Raw genomic sequence first — 17478 nt, 5'->3', positions numbered from 1 at the left:
CTGAAATTAAGGTAAAATTGCATTCAGATGTTTAAGCCTGGCCTGGCTAGGCCTCCAAAAACACAGAGAAAAGCAAAGGGGCATAGCAATTTCTAAAATGGGATTCATATATTTTGAGAGTTTGGGTTTTTGCTTTTACACGCAAGCTGTATATAAATTTTATGAAATAAATTTGATAAAATAATTTAGACTGTCCACATATACTGATACACATTGTCCTAATATTGATACATATTGTCCTAAAAAGTTTGAGAGAAAAAACTGACAAAATAAGCATAAAGAAAAGCGATAAATCCCCTTAAGGTGCCCCTGTTTCATTTTCACCACATAAACCAAATCAAACTATCAAAATAGAATCAACATACCAGTCTGGTACCCTATGCCAATCAGTAAATATTCCGCCTGTACATTGAGCACCGCATTCAATCAGATGGCCTGCAAGACTGAAAACCGAGAGTCGTAATATACATTTTAGTTCAATGGCAGAAACTTTAGTTTACAGTCATTCGGATTCAACTTTAATCTTTCAGAAGGAAAAGAAAGCTAACCTAAAAATATCCTGTTCATATGATACATGGTTAGATGGTCAAATTGACCTTAAGGGATCCCACATAATAGATAAAAGTTTCAAAACTTAATGGATCCACTGGCAGTTTCTATAATCTTTAGCGTATCTTGGAACAGAGTGCTTCTTTGGCCTCTTCCATCTGTTTGATAGTCAGAGAACACATTACTACCATGTAATTAGTCCTCCTGCTTAAATCGACTATGGAATATCAGCAACTAATTTATACTTCTGGTTCATTAACTTCAGAGACTTTGACCTAAGGCCATTTTCCTAGTAAGTGCAAATGAAATCAGTGAATCTTAGTGACATCAGTATTCATATAGCTCTGAAGAGATAGTTGATGCTAATTACTAATAGGCCTAATTGCATCAATTGCCTTTTTGGATGGGTGACAGTCCTTCAACCCCTCCCCCCTTCCCATTCTCCCTCAATAGGAAAAGAGTGAAACACGAAAGCAAAATCTAGTCTGACACACACAGAGTCCATAGATAAATTTAGCACTGGGGAAGCTCGCAAATGTTACAGTCTATCAATCCAGAGTTCCTACTCCACTGTCAGGAACCACAAATACAGCAGATCCAGCACCAAAAACTATGCATGCAACATACTTTGTTTGTACATAATTTGCAATTTAGCAGGGGATTTCTCTGCAGAAGCCTGCAGCAACTTCATTGGATCCACATATGCTTCCTGAAACCATGACACTTCTGCACTGGAACTCAAAATAATTTGATATACGGTATTCATAATTAAATGTGAAAGCAAACATTGCATTCATGTTTTTCAAAGTAATGTTTCCATTAGAATTATGCAGAACATAATTGATGTTCATACAGCATTACATTTTAACGGAATTTATCATTTTTTAAAGTCAAATCGTTTACCTTCCAGATGCTAAAAGGCCGAACTCATCTCTCTTCCAGCCAAACTATAAAAGAAATAAAAGGTTTAAAGTGTTAAACATAAAGGGACCCCTGACCATTAAGTCCAGTCACGGACGACTCTGGGGTTGTGCGCTCATCTCGCTCTATAGGCTGAGGGAGTCAGTGTTTGTCCACAGACAGCTTCTGGGTCATGTGGCCAGCATGACTAATCCGCTTCTGGCGAACCAGAGCAGTGCATGGAAACACTGTTTATCTTCCTGCCAGTACCTATTTATCTACTTGCATTTTGACGTGCTTTCGAACTGCTAGGTGGGCAGGAGCTGGGACTGAACAATGGGAGCTCACCTTGTTGCAGCGATTCGAACCACCGACCTTCTGATCGGCAAGCCCTAGGCTCTGTGGTTTAGACCACAGCGCCACCTGTGTCCCATTTAAAGTGTTACGTGAAGTACATTTAAGTGGTGCTCTGAAAATTAAAATGCAAAGAACAGTTCATCACAACCTACCCTAGAGGTAGGTTAAGCCCAATTTCCCCACTGCTTGTATGCACACACAAATATGCTATCAGGAAAAGAAGGCCATTGGGTGAGGACTACGTGATGCCTAGGTACACGTTCTATCCTTCCCCTTGGGGCAGATAACTTGCATGGATGCATGGCAAGGGAAAGAGCCTGTAATGAACTGAATTGTGCCCTGAAAATTAAATAGACATCAATAAACAATGGAAGAACATTTTACAGATATAAAGAGGAATATTCTCAGTATCTGCAAACCAGGACACAATGTAGCCGGCTTTCAAAATTCATTTGGTAAATATCAAACTTGTATAGGTAAGGATCTGCAGCATAAATAGCAAAACCTCTGGAGGTACGGCTTTCGATGCAAAGGACATGATTTACAAACAAAATCAAAAACTGACATCTCTGACTTTTTATACACCGATTATGTTAAAGATGCTGTGCATCAGCTCAGCTACATACTTGCAGGAATTTGTTTTAGCCTAACCAGACATTTACGTAGATAAAAAAATGCTAACCCATGAAAAAAAAATCACATGTTTAAAGTTGACCTTTTGTGCCACCTTGTGGCAAGCGAAATCATTTTCATGTTGTAAATATTTTTGTTCTGTAAAAACTACAAATGAGAAAGGTAGTTAAATAATGATGAAAGATTTATCAGAGGAAGTTCATTAACATGGATGACATTTTTTTCCTAAAAAGTAACTAGGTTGGCTTGTTAATATGAGGATTTGCTTGTCTCCATAGTTCTTTTAGAACTACAACAAACTACTAGAACCCTCAACCTAGGTTTTAGAGAGAAATATACAGATTTCATCCATTTATTAAAAAAAGAGTTTGAAAAAGACAGGTAGGGGGTTGCAAAGCTAAGTTAGTTCTTGATCTCTTGATCACTGTCTAACTACTTTCTAAATAAGCATATTTCATCAAGTTGGTTGCCTCTGAAATAATCAAAACTAATGAAAATACATTTGCACTTTACTTCAAGGGCGTATAATTTAAATAACAAAAACTGGAAACCTGTTCAATATTCATACGGATGACTCCTAAAGGAAGAAACTGTTTTGGAAGCATTGATTCACACTTACAGAATGAATTAGTGGTCCCAATACAAGGCTACTGTCAACACATCTTCCTGTCACCACAATGTCTGCTCCTAAGTCAAGAGCTCTGCTTATTGGCCTTGCACTGAAGAAACAGAAGTATTGATCATTAAAACACTAGATTTACTCATTCACCTTTCAAAATAATTGAACATTCGACCTTAAAGATTTAAAATTAAATCCAGCACAGGGTTCTTAAACGAACAACCCCTCAATTCAATTGAGCTTGTAAGAGAAAAGATCTTGCAGCCAGAATCATTGATTATATTCTCAATATTACACACAACAAAGTATTACTAGGCAGAGAGCAACAACATGATGAATGAGGTATCTTGTGCCCCAGAGTTTATAATGCCCCAGACACACACTCAGTAGGCAGCCTTCCACAAGCCACCACCTCTCAGGTTCAGATTCCCATCTGTAAAAAAATAAAATGATACAAAAATGCCCTAAAAGGTTAGGATAGGTTTGGCTGGGTTGATAAAATATTGCTGTCTAACCTTGAACCTTAAGAATGCAAGCCTAACCCCTCGATCTACAGGTTGAAAATGGTTTGGATAGGAGAGGAACTCCACCAGCAGGGTGGCTATTTCTACCACAGAATCCTCTGCTATACCTGAAGAAAGCTGTTCAGGAATAGATCTGTCACAGGCAATGTTTCCACTATCTTTAGTAGCTAACGTTAGGTCATGTGATGAAGCATTCCAGCGATGAGATAAAGGTGGGGGTGAATCCCATTCATTCCCACAGGAGACCCCAAGATCAGGCATATAACTTCCTTCCCATTGGCTATGCTGTGCAACAGTATGCACATATCTAAAATGCCTTCCTCAAACTACAGCGGTACCTCAGAAGTTGAAGGGAATCCATTCCGGAAGTCCGTTCGACTTCCAAAACGTTCGGAAATCAAGGCGTGGTGTCCAATTGACTGCAGGAAGCTCCTGCAGGCAATCGGAAGCCGCGGAGGCCATGTTGGACGTTCGGGTTCCAAAGAACGTTTGCAAACCGGAACACTCACTTCCGGGTTTGCAGCGTTTGGGAGCCAAAATGTTTGACTCGCAAGGCGTTCAGGATCCAAGGTACGAATGTACTATAGAAAGAAGCCGTAACTCTTCAGCTAAGGCAGGCATAGGCAAACTCAGCCCTCCAGATGTTTTGGGACTACAAATCCCATCATCCCTAGCTAACAGGACCAGTGGTCAGGGATGATGGGAGGTGTAGTCCCAAAACTTCTGGAGGTCCAAGTTTGCCTATGCCTGAGCTAAGGCATCACACTTCCTGTCCCTGCAAATTGACACTAGAGGTGGGAGTGGCGAGGTGTGGAGAACAAGGCATGGTAGAAGAGCCAATCCAAGACTTGTGCTGCTGTACTCATACCATGCCTCACCCCTCCCCTTCTCAGGAACCAGCAGTGATACTCAGGTGTTCAGAAGGTAGGTGATCAATGCTGCCCCCAGCCCACAGACTGCTACTGCTATTGTCGTGCTCTAAAAAGCAGCTCCCCGTATAACTTTTTTTTTTTTTAAAAAAAGATGAATTTCTTAAAGATCTTACCCAAGGTATACATTCATGCTGTGAATGTTTTCTGGAAACGGCTTCCCATTCTCCTCTTTTGAGGCAGATTCTTTGATGCTGTTTAACTGTAAAATACCCAAATGTATGTATGTGATATAAAAATACTTACATTACAATTCTATTTTCTAGGACGGGAAAATAAGTAATGTTTCTGTTATAATGCTAGATAAAATTTATCAACTGCAAGAGGTAAATTAAGTTAGGGGATACTAAATAGGTTTGTTTTCAGAAGAGTGTTCAACATTTAATCAAGAAATTGTGGCTAAATGATTTGGGGAATTGGAAGCAAATAACAGGGTCAAGAGCTTCCCCTCTCCTTGTTTTCTTTCAAAACTTAATTAAAGACTTCCTGATTTTCTAAAACAATAATTTGCCATGATGACCAAATTAACAAACAATGATTTGAACAATCTCTACAAAGCAGCACTGCAGAGCCTGGGGGAGGGGAAGCACTCAAGCACAATCAAGCCAGATGGGCGGGGTATAAATAATAAATTATTATTATTATTATCATTATCATTATCATTATCATTATCATTATCATTATCATTATCATTATCATTATTATTTAGAAGACTAGAATTCTGACATCTGAACGCCACCCGCTGCTTTTATACCAGGAACCCGTGGCTGAAAGCAAGCCCCATTATTTTCACTTGATCTTGCTTGAAAGTAAGTGCTAACAGATCACATCATTGTGTAAGGTTCTCTTATCCTTATCCAAAAATATCTGATAGGAAATAATTAACAAATATATATGTTTGCTTAGGGTTGTGAAATGAGTACAGTACAGTGTTTATCAAAACAGAACTACAGTGGTACCTCGGGTTAAGTACTTAATTCGTTCCAGAGGTCTGTACTTAACCTGAAACTGTTCTTAACCTGAGGTACCACTTTAGCTAATGGGGCCTCCTGCTGCCGCCGCGCCGCCAGAGCATGATTTCTGTCCTCATCCTGAAGCAAAGTTCTTAACCTGAGGTAATATTTCTGGGTTAGCGGAGTCTGTAACCTGAAGCATATGTAACCTGAAGCGTATGTAACCCAAGGTACCACTGTACTGGCAAAATTCCCACGATTTTAATGAATATGCGCTATTGTTTTGAATATTCACATTGTTATGCAGTTTACCAATATTAGCCCAATGATTTTTTTTCATAAATAGCAGCCATCACTTAATCAAATAGTAAAATTATTACATGCTAGCATAGCCCGTGCAAAATTTGTATCATAATAACTGCTGAAGTGAGGTAGTAGTCAACAGGCTAGCAATAACTTTTGTTCATCTCAACAGAGGTGGCAGAAAACGGGGTGTGGGGAGCAGTGTTAGAAACGGAGATATGAAAGCTAGGAGCTAAATAGACCCTTAAACCTAGGTTATGGGCGCAACAATGGAATGTCTAGGTGTGCTTTTGTATAACAAGAATACAAAGCTGAAAATGAATGAACTGCAGCTAAAATATTATAGATTCAGGTAGGTAGCCGTGTTGGTCTGACACAGTTGAAATATATATATAAAAATTGTCCAGTAGCACCTTAGAGACCAACTAAGTTTGTTTTTGGTATAAGCCTCTGAAGAAGTGTGCATGCACACAAAACCTTATACCAAGAACAAACTTAGTTGGTCTCTAAGGTGCTACTAGACAATTTTTTTAATTTTTTTATCTATTTTGACTAAAATGTTATGTTCATTTTTCCCATAGTCTAGTCCTTCCCCTGCCCGCCCCTCTAATATTGTTAAGAGGGTCTCTTCTCCAGTCTTCAGAGAGTAGCTGGAAGAGGGGAGGCAGAAAAAGGTCCTCCTTTTCTTCCACTCTGCTCTTTTAATCTGAAATCTTAGGCGCAGTATTGCGCCCAGAGCTCAGAAACTGCTTGAGCTAATGAAATTATCTTGTCACAAAATGCACCTAGAAACACAATGGGAGTTTTGAACACTGGTGGTGTCAGGGACTGGACTGAGGAGGAATAGTGGGGACCCCCTCCCTTTTCCTGAACCTCCCCAAGGACAGGAGGACAGCATAGATTTAGAACAGTGGTTTGCAGAAGGGCATAGTTCAGAGGCTGCAGAGGGGAGAAGCTGGGAGATACTGGAAGAGGAACAGCAGGAAGAGGAAACACCAAGGGAGACACAGCTGACAGACTCAAGTGTTTTTTGAAAGCATTCCTGACCTCCCCTCTCATAAGACTAGGCAGTCATTGAGGCTAATAGAACAGAAAGCTCAGCAGCAGAAAGCTCAGATTAGCCTACGTAGGGGTGAAGTAGAATAGTAGAGACAGAGGGGATGGGACTTTACTTGGAGCAATGCCATTTCTAGAGAGAGACCGCATTCCTTTGTCTCTTGCTGTGATTATTGAATAAACTAATTGGTAAGAACTCTTCTTTTATCTGCTTCTTTGCTGCCATCGGAGAGGGACCTGATTCCCCAAATCCTCACAGGTGGGGAGGAAGAATAAGGACAAAGGAGACCTCACTGTCTCCTAACTCCATGGATTATCTACTGCATTTGTGTAGCGTTGGTGACATTTGTTTAATGGACACACTAAGGACCTGACCAGACTTCAGGCTTCTACGACAAACATATATGCGGTTTTAAAACTGTATGAAAAGTACCAACCTTCCTATTAATTTTTTTAAAGGAAATAAAATATCCAAATACCTCTCCCATTAAATCATCACCAGTAATAGCAGCAATCTTCAAGTCGACGCCAGCTTTTTTGGCCACTTCTTGGAGTGCAGACGCACAGACAAGAGGATTCATTCCACCAGCATTGCTGACAACACGAACGCCTAAGCAAGGCAAAAAAAATTAGGATTATGAACAATGTATATACACTGCTCATGTATGTACGCACACGTGTAAATTGATTTCTCTGTTGTTTGTTTCTACTCAGATGGTTACTTAAAGTTAGCTACAAATTACAGCTGGCTGCTCTAATCCATACCTCTGACTGGACTAAAACAGACCTCTAAACAGTCACTTGGGAGTCAGTAAGGAATTGCTCCAGGGTGAGCAGGCAAGTAGAGTTTTTGTAAACTGGAGGAGAATTTGGCTCAGTTCTAATCAATCAAGGCTTTACAAGCCAAGGTTTAAAACAAGCACATGGGTCAAGTACCCTCTTCTCCCCCCCTGCAAATAATTTAAAATTATTACAGCAATATAAAATACAAAATCATACCTTTCCTGTGTATGTCCTTTATATATGGACCCATTGCAGTTAATACGAAATCAGGAGTATATCCTAAATCCTAAAAGAAATGAAAATTAAATTGCGAATGTTTTTATTAGAAGAATTTTTTTTTAATTTTTGCTTCAGAAGAATTACTCACTGGAGATCTAGCTTTGGCAGTAGCTAGTAGAGACATTGTAATTTCAGAAAGGTAATCAAAAACCAGGAAATCCAGTTTCCCTCCGTAGAGTAGTTGAGGAACTAATACAAAGAAATAAAAATGTCTTTAGTAAGAACACACACACACTCACATTGCAAAAACATCTAATGCAAAACCGTTCAGGAATATGGGCTTTGCAGCAAACAGACCTATGGGTCAATAATAATTCTTTAAAATATAATTCAAGGCCAACGTGCTACATATATGCAATGGCTAATTTCTTAAAGTCAAATCCCAAGACCACAGTTCATGACTAACGTGTAAAATTTGGCCTTTAATTCCAAGGATGGCTATGATAGCATATTACACTAACAACAGATTTTGGCTCAAAAGGGACATTTCGGTGGACATTTACATTGGAATGGTGAACTGAAACTAGTCTATATCCCAGCCCTATGCATTTTTATTCACATTAAATCTGAGGGAATTAAGCTGAGATTACTCTGTAATAAAAGTGTCTTACAGGGCAAGTACCTATGCATACTGCCCAGAAGTGACAACTCCTTTTTACACTAAAAAGTTTAGGATCACACTATACAGTCACAGAGAAAGGTAAATAATTGTTGTGGCAAAATATCAAAGGAAGTGAAATGGGTAAAAAGCTAAGATAAACTAAAAGGAAGTTTAAGTGTCAAACACTGAGAGTAATAATGTTCTAACTAAAAAGTGTCTACAATAAGTAAAAGGTGACCACTAAGTTGGTTGTCAAAACTGAGGAATGCCATATGGAAATTATTTTAATAGTACACCATTCATAGCTACATATGTTGCAGCTCTCCAAATCAGTTCCCACATGACATTTATTATATTGGACTATGCCTTTTCACTTTTGACTCATTTATCCAGAATAGCTCCTCCCTAGTCCCGCTCTCAAGTCACATTGAAAACCAAACCCTTCGCACAGTTACTGAGAAGTTAAGTTCCACGGAGCCTCTTGAGATTGCCAATCAGAAGGTCGGCAGTTTGAATCCCTGCGACAGGGTGAGCTCCCGTTGCTGTGTCCCAGCTTCTGCCAACCTTGCAGTTCAAAAGCACGCCAGTGCAAGTAGATAAATAAGTACCACTTTTTATTCCTTTTCTATTCCGTCATGGTGTTCTGTTGCACCAGAAGCAGTTTAGTCATGTTGACCACATGACCTGGAAAGCTGTCTGTGGACAAACGCTGGCTTCCTCGGCCTAAAAGCAAGATGAGCGTCACAACCCCATAGTCGCCTCTGACTGGACCTAACCGTCCAGGGGTCCTTTACCTTTTTTTTAACCTTTTTTACAGGATTTACTCCCAAGTGTTTAGGACCGAAGCCTCAGAGTCATGTTCACAGCATGCATTTACAGACGAAACTATATGTACTCCTTTTACATCATTTTCATCACGCCAAACTGTGTTTACACAGTTGCTAGGCGATCAGAAGTTTTGGGTACTCCCAAGGCTGTAGTCCTATACACGCTGACCTGTAAATCCCACGAAAATAGATGCTCCTTAGTCCTGAGGTTCGATTGCATCGTTGCATGTAATCTGAGAGGTTGCAGCGAGTAAACAAACAACGCAAGCTTGCAGCAACTTCAGCGCCATCTGCTGTTTTATCTTTTGGCCCGATTTCACCCCCAAACTTCCAATGAATCAAGCCAAGAAGGAACGGGGTGAGCCTGTGCGGAACCTAAATCCAAGCAACTGAACACTGTTAGGGCAAGTGAGTGCAAAAGGTATGTTCAGACGGCATGATCAGGGACAGCAAGCCGGGCGAGAGAGCCTGCGAGGAAGCGCGCAAAAACTGCAGCGAAGGCTAACGGGGCGAGAAGCGAGTCAGGAACTTAATAATGGAGATCGGGAATCTGGGCATATTTGAGGCATGCAAAGCATCTCGCGCCATTGCATTCAACGGTGCCCACACTCCCAGATAAGCGTGGCAAAAGGAGTGCAGCCGAACAGCGCGATCGGCTCAGAAGGGAACTCCGCGGAGTGGAGCGGAGCAGATACCCGGGGAAAGCGCGCAGGGAGTTTTTCTTTTTCCCGCCTCCACGTCCGAGGGGTTTCCCGGCGGGCAACCAGCAGGAGGAGCTGCCGCCCGGTGCAGGCGCGCAAGGCCGCGGCTCCCTGCGTAATACCTGAGGCCGCTGTGTCTCCCCAGAAGCCCGAGGCGCAGCCGATCCGCACCGGGCTCGCCTGAGGGGCGCACGGCTCGCTGCTCCAACAGCGGCGGCTGCTGGTCCACCGCGAGAGGCGCGGGGCGGCGGCGACCGCCGGGAGCCTCAGCAGCAGCAGCGCGGCGCCGCTCATGGTGCTTCTTCCTGGGCGAGAGGCGAGGCCTGGGCGGGCTCGGCCGAGGAAGTGGCGCGGAGAAGGAGGGCCGCCGGCCGCCGCCAGTCAGCGCCCGGGATCCTCGCCCGGACTCTGGCGCCCTCGGCTCTGCCGCCGCCGCCGTGTCGTTCCGCGTTCCCGCAGCTTTCCCGGTTCTTCAAGGCGGCCTCCGCCGTTCTCCTCCATGTGGGTGGCAGGCAGAAATCCGGCTGGTGAAGCCGGCCGCCGCCATTCCCTCTCCAGAGTTGCGGTTGTCGTTTTTCCCCTTGTAGAGTTTCTGTACTTATGTTTAAAAAGTTTCTGACCGTGGAAGCTGCAGCACCTTTTTGGCAATGCTAACCTCCAGCTTAAAAGTCCAGGAATCTTTAAGAAACAGCGCCAGGCAGCTGATGAAGGTGCAAGAGCTTTCAGGCAAAATGCGGCAGCGATGCTTTGACCCTGACCAGGATTTAACAACTGTTCATTTGGCCAAGAGGAGCCAAAGCCTTTCACTATAGCAGTGTTTTTCAACCTTTCTGGGGCAAAGGCACACTTGTTTCATGAAAAAAATCACGAGGCACACCACCACTGTGTGCGGAGAGGGAGATGTCAGAGCCCCGCTGCTCTCTATGGGGAATCGGATGAGAGCGGACTGCCTGTCCGCTGTCATCCGATCCCATTCGATCTGATCCCCACCCAGGACGGATGGAAAATGGGGTGGACACAGTCCGGCGCCCTCCTAGTGGGCGAAAATTTGACTTTTTTAAAAAATCTTTCGAATTTTTCAATTTTTCCCACGGCACACCAGGCAACATCTCGCAGCACACTAGTGTGCCGCGGAACAGTGGTTGAAAAACACTGCACTATAGGAGTGTTTGCTGCTTACATCAGAAGCTGCCTTATACCAGGTCATTTAGATCGATATTGTCCACAACAGCAGTCAAGGACCTCGACAGCTTCCACCTAACGAATATTCTGAGACTTGAACCCAAGACCAGCCACATGCAAGACATGTGCTCCTCCACTGACTTCCCTCCCCAAATGCATACCTTTGCTGCTGGTTGAGTTAAATAAATTAAATATAGAAGGAAAGGGTGTACCAGCGATGAAACACCCTTTCCAATACTAGACTTACAAGGTTGTCATTTTCCCCAATACATTTTGCTGCCAGAAACAAAAGATCGGATGCCTCATCCTGTTTCATATACAGAAGCTGAATGGACCAACAGCAAAATATTGAATTCACACTGGTCTGGAGACAGGATCCTCCTTCGCATCTGAAGGCAGCAGGCTAGCTTAGGGATCGCAAACCACGGGGTCCGTACATTCTGTTCTCTTAAACTACCCTGCTGCTTCCCCAGCATCTGCTGCCTGGGAGGGTTCTCACTAGCTAAAGGAGCAGAATATAACAGATAATAAAAAGAAATTAAAATTGCTATACAGTATGTCAAAGGAAGCAAAAGTTCCATCTGAGAGAAAAAGTGACATAACACACATTTTGGGAGTTTTTATTTAGGGTTCCAGTCACTACCCCCCGTTTTTCAATTCTCGGAGAAAAAGATCTGTCAGAATTCTGTGCTCAATAAAAACAAATTTAAAAACATAATTAGAAGGTAGGCTTGAACATTACCATCCATGTAATGTTCCTGTTCCTACATTTTACTTGACTAAATACAGTGGTGCCTCAGGTTAAGAACTTAATTCGTTCTGGAGGTCTGTTCTTAACCTGAAACTGTTCTTAACCTAAAGCACCACTTTAGCTAATGGGGCCTCCTGCTGCCGCTGCGCCGCCGGAGCACGAATTCTGTTCTCATCCTGAAGCAAAGTTCTTAACCCGAGGTAATAATTCTGGGTTAGCGGAGTCTGTAACCTTAAGCGTATGTAACCTGAACAGTATGTAACCCGAGGTACCACTGTAGTGCTTAAAACTACGCTTATTAATAGTTGGGGAAGAAACACCATACTTTCGGTAAACATGAAATGTTGGTGTGCCAAGCATTTTTAAACCTTTTCTGGCAAGAATCCAACAAGTTCAAACATACACATTTGCGATATTTTAACAACCTTAATTGAAAGCACCATCAGAAAACTTGGTCATTGTGAGATGCTTAACTTAAAAATTCCTTAGGATTATACTCTGACCAGCAGGAGGCTGTGTTGCACCACCATCAACAGTGGCCCAATCTTGACAATAATGATACAGGTATAAAAAGAGCAGGAATCAATTTAAGCAATGCTATTTTTAATTTAATGGGATGCGGGTGGCGCTGTGGGTAAAACCTCAGCGCCTAGGACTTGCCGATCGCATGGTCGGCGGTTCGAATCCCCGCGGTGGGGTGCGCTCCCATCGTTCGGTCCCAGCACCTGCCAACCTAGCAGTTCGAAAGCACCCCCGGGTGCAAGTAGATAAATAGGGACCGCTTACCAGCGGGAAGGTAAACGGCGTTCCGTGTGCTGCGCTGGCTTGCCAGATGCAGCTTGTCACGCTGGCCACGTGACCCGGAAGTGTCTGCGGACAGCGCTGGCTCCCGGCCTCTAGAGTGAGATGAGCGCACAACCCTAGAGTCTGGCAAGACTGGCCCGTACGGGCAGAGGTACCTTTACCTATTTTTAGTTTATCATACAATGTGCCAACTATCAGTCACTGAAAAGTTTATAAGCAGAGACTAGTTTTGCATGATGCAACTCACTACTGTACTTTAGGAATTGTTGTTGTTGTTCTTTAGTCGTTTAGTCGTGTCCGTCTCTTCGTGACCCATGGACCAGAGCACGCCAGGCACTCCTGCCTTCCACTGCCTCCCGCAGTTTGGTCAAGCTCATGCTGGTAGCTTTGAGAACACTGTCCAACCATCTCGTCCTCTGTTGTCCCATTCTCCTTGTGCCCTCCATCTTTTCCAGGGAGTCTTCTCTTCTCATGAGGTGGCCAAAGTATTGGAGTCTCAGCTTCAGGATCTGTCCTTCCAGTGAGCACTTAGGGCTGATTTCCTTAAGAATGGATAGGTTTGATCTTCTTGCAGTCCACGGGACTTAGTCGCAATCAAATTCAGATGGAATAGCCATAGTATAGCTAAAAACAACACTGCATGGCAGCCATATTAACTTGCCTTTTGGTTATAAAAAACATTAATTTGGATTTTTTGTGCTTTTCTCGGTGAAAAGGCATTTCTGATGCATACTATACTTCTGCATTTTGTTTTCCTTTTTCAATCAGTACACAAACCCTAAGGAACTCTAATGCTACCATAAAAAGACAGCAGGTGGCAGTCTATAGTAATACATAGATACTTAATACAGTGGTACCTCGGGTTAAGTACTTAATTCGTTCCGGAGTTCCTTACTTAACCTGAAACTGTTCTTAACCTGAAGCACCACTTTAGTTAATGGGGCCTCCTGCTGCTGCCACACAGCCAGAGCACAATTTCTGTTTTCATCCTGATGCAAAGTTCTTAACCTGAGGTACTATTTCTGGGTTGGCGAAGTCTGTAACCTGAAGCGTATGTAACCTGAGGTACCACTGTATTCTATTTTTGTATAGTACATGTTCACAAAAGGATTGGTGTTTCAAAACTATTTACTGGCCTATTAATCTAACTAAAAATAAGTTGGCAATGCTGTTGTCTGTGCAGCCTGCTCTAGTCCCTATTGACTTTATGGATCCATATGGGGCTAGTGTAAACTTGAAACAACTTTTGGAGTAGAAAAGCAACTAATCTTTAATCATTGTGTCATTGGGTAAGGTTGATCTCATCCCCCACCCCCACCTTGTTTTCAATGTAGATCTTCATTCACCCCTTCTTCCCTGGTGGGGAGGAGGAGGGTGCTATTTTGTGGTTTGCCTCAGATGCCAAAATGTCTTGGGCCAGAGTTGCATTGTTCAGATGCAAATCTATCTCTGGATGAAACTCATTAGCTATGGGAAGTGATTTCACTTTCTGTATTGAGACAAGTGAGGTTATACAACAACTAATCAGATATGGAACTATATTTAGTGCTGCAGCCAAGGATAGGAGCACGATAAAGAAACACCAAGCAGGGCCGCCAGCCAGGGGCTAAGGGTGGGTGGGACACACATCTCCTGGCCCCAAGCCAGCAAGGAGCCCAGATTCATTTTCATTTTTTAAAAAAGCAAAGTCAATCAGACATCTATAAAGAGGTTTGGAAAGCAAAACGTGGAGACAATGTTCTAAGGCTGCAGATACAACTGTTTCTGCTAAGGTCCCTTCATTACTTTTGCTAAGCATATCAGGAAGGAACGCTGACCACATGGGAATAGGTTGCAGGAGGGGGAAAAAGAGAGAAGCATGCCTGTGCTGCTAGCCTGATGCTGGATGAAGGAGGAAAGTCTGCCTGTGTACTGGGATATGTTTGTTTAAGCACTTTCTTCCGTGACCACATTCATTCATACACTCCCCAAGTGCATTGCCTTTAGAGTGTAAAACACAACTGGCTAGCTTTGGTATGCTCTACATGACTGTAACTCATGAAATAAATGAGGTTTCCTTCCCAGTAAGGAAAAAATTGTGATATTGCAGAGGGTGGGCCCGTTTATCATGTCTCCCAACAACCAGTCCAGTACTCATCTGTTTGTCATCACTTGTATATTTTTTATTAATATACAGTAACCATCAAACTAAAATATAAAATGCAAGGTGAAACAACAAATACAACCATAAAATCACAGCTGCAGCAAGTTGAAATTATGTAGACCGTAATCCAAAGATACTTCTTTCGTTTATCATAGTTGGCAAAATGTGTGTGTGTTTTGCTGAGAGTTGTGAAACTACACATGCTTAGAGTGTGTGCTGCTTCTTTTTGTATACAGTGCTACCTTGGATTAAGTACTTAATTTGTTCCGGAGATCCGTTCTTAACCTGAAACTGTTCTTAACCTGAAGCACCACTTTAGCTAATGGGGCCTCCTGCTGCTGCCGTGCCACGGGAGCACGATTTCTGTTCTTATCCTGAAGCAAAGTTCTTAACCCGAGGTACTATTTCTGGGTTAGCGGAGTCTGTAACCTGAAGCATCTGTAACCTGAAGCGTATGTAACCCGAGGTACCACTGTACAGGCAATCCACATTTTGTGCAGAAGTTACAGTCTGGACCCATGCGTGCCTTGACAGAGCACACTTAAAGCATTCTGCCCCATATCACTCCTACCCCACCACTTTCAGTAGTGGTTTGGGGTCACTTCCCAGTTCAGCACCATGTGTGCACACTCACACATCAATTGGACACGCATAAATTGGTTGTTGCCTGTAACTGTATCTTGCTTTTGCTCCCAGGAGCTAAAGGCTGTCTTCCCCTCCCCTCTTTTTATTTTTACAACAGCTTTCTGAGGTAGGCTAGACATGTATTGTCAATAGATTTGGGAAGGGGAGCAGAATTCAGACAGTTCAATTCACATACAGTGTACCAGTTTCAGGAAATCTGGTTGGCACCCCTAGATTTCAGCCTCAATTATGTCTGGGGGTTGGGGAAACAACCTTACACAGTGTCCCATTTGCTAAAGAACTCATGAAGGGCATTTTATTTTACTGAGGACAAATGATGATGCACCTTTTGGCCATTTCACAATTAATGTTACATTTCCGGTTGCCAGTAACATTGCTTATTGTGTACGATGTTCTGCAAACACATAAAGCTGTATCCCATCCAGAAAATTTGTTTGATTTGTCAGTCTTTTCCTGAGACTACTTCATCAAACAGCATTACTCACAAACAGCTGAGTTTGTTGTAGACTCTGTCCTCACCTACTTGCAGAGTATTCTGCAAATATTTGAGCTGATTATTTATCTCCCCCTTGCACATTAGTGCATTAGACCTTTGTTGAGCAAATGGAGTTCACTGTCTTCTGCTCAAGGTAAAGCATACACTGCAATCTTTGAATAAAGAACTTAAAGCTAACCTTTTATAAATGAGCCGAAGTCCTTCAAATATCTGTAGATCAGTCAAATGAAATCGGGCAGTGTTGTGTTCCGGAAGCTGGGGCACGAACTAACCAAAGAATATTAAAATCTGATGTTGACAAATGCTTCCAAATCTTGTTCTTTGTATGAGTGCTCAGTAGGTAGAGTGTGAGACTCCTAATGTCACGGTTGTAGGCTCAAGCCCCTCGTTGGGCAAAAGAAAACTGCATTATTGAGGGTTAGACTAGATGACCCTCATGGTCCCTACCAGCTATACAATTCTATGATTCTATGAATGCAACCACATCTTACAAACTCTGGAAGACATAGAAACAACAGCAGGAAAAAATACTTCTAATGCTGTTATCAGATTGTCTCCTTTATAATCTAAGATGCAGTTTAATCTTCAATCAGACATGTTGAATAAAACTCATGTGATTGTTATATTTTCCCTCCTCTGAATTTGGTTTGAAGGTTGCACTACTGTATGTGTAGTCAAGCAATATTTTGTTGTCCAGGAGAAGCATAGACAATAGCAGCAAAATGAGTATTTTCAAAATAAAATTGATAATGAATATTTTCTGTGTTATGTGGAAGCAAGAGACTGGCAGGTGGGCCGAGACGCAGAGCACATCCCAAATAATGGCTCTGCCAGCCAGAAAGAAAGCCAAGGAAAGTGAGTAAGTGAGGGTGGCAAAACACTGCGAGCAGCCATGCAAGCTCCCCCCCCCCCAGCTCTATCCTGCTCTTTTTTGCGATGTTTTGGTACTGTTTCTTGGTTGTTATTATTATTCATTTATATGTTGCCCATATGACTGCATTGCCCCAGCCACTCTGAGCAGCTTCCAACAAATTATAAAACATCAAACATTAAAAACTTCCCTATACAGGGCTGCCTATACATGGTTCAAATCATGTATTTATTTATTTCACAGTGATGCGCATAATGGGGGTGGGGGGTGGTTGGTTGCCTGTGGAAGTTCTGATTCCATTCTAAAGCAGGAGCTCTAAACTTTGATCTTCACGTTAACACAACGTACAGCTTCCATCCCATCATTGCTGTGGTGCACAAATGTAAACAAAGTTGCTATGTACGTTCTTGCTGTGTCCTAACCTATTGCCCAAGTTTCTGAACTGCCTTATAAACAGATATTTCCATTCCATGGACTTCCCGTTTCACTTTTTAAAAAAACAAACCTAAAGGTTAATCTTAACAGGAATGTTCAGGATAACTTTCCAATGTCCCTTTGAAAGAAAAGGCTAA

The 17478-nt window shown here is 42.5% G+C and overlaps 1 protein-coding gene across 1 annotated transcript in view; it reads right to left on the bottom strand.

Annotated features, from left to right (window-relative positions):
• Nucleotides 1-10323, bottom strand: part of LOC309540647 (uncharacterized protein) — a 45350-nt gene extending 35027 nt beyond the window's left edge. The window contains exons 1-8 of the mRNA XM_082237665.1: nt 10137-10323; nt 7974-8074; nt 7823-7892; nt 7303-7433; nt 4628-4713; nt 3059-3158; nt 1453-1496; nt 366-443 (exon numbers count right to left, since the gene is read on the bottom strand). Of these exons, the coding sequence (XP_082093791.1) occupies nt 366-443; nt 1453-1496; nt 3059-3158; nt 4628-4713; nt 7303-7433; nt 7823-7892; nt 7974-8074; nt 10137-10308 (782 nt within the window). The 5' untranslated portion in view covers nt 10309-10323. The remainder of the gene's footprint in view (nt 1-365; nt 444-1452; nt 1497-3058; nt 3159-4627; nt 4714-7302; nt 7434-7822; nt 7893-7973; nt 8075-10136) is intronic.
• Between the last annotated feature and the right edge of the window lie 7155 nt (nt 10324-17478).

Source organism: Podarcis vaucheri, assembly GCF_965113315.1.
Source record: "Podarcis vaucheri genome assembly, chromosome: 9".
Taxonomy (NCBI): Eukaryota; Metazoa; Chordata; class Lepidosauria; order Squamata; family Lacertidae; genus Podarcis; species Podarcis vaucheri.
The sequence above is the reverse complement of the archived record's forward strand: the minus strand, read 5'-3'. Positions and strand labels throughout refer to the sequence as shown.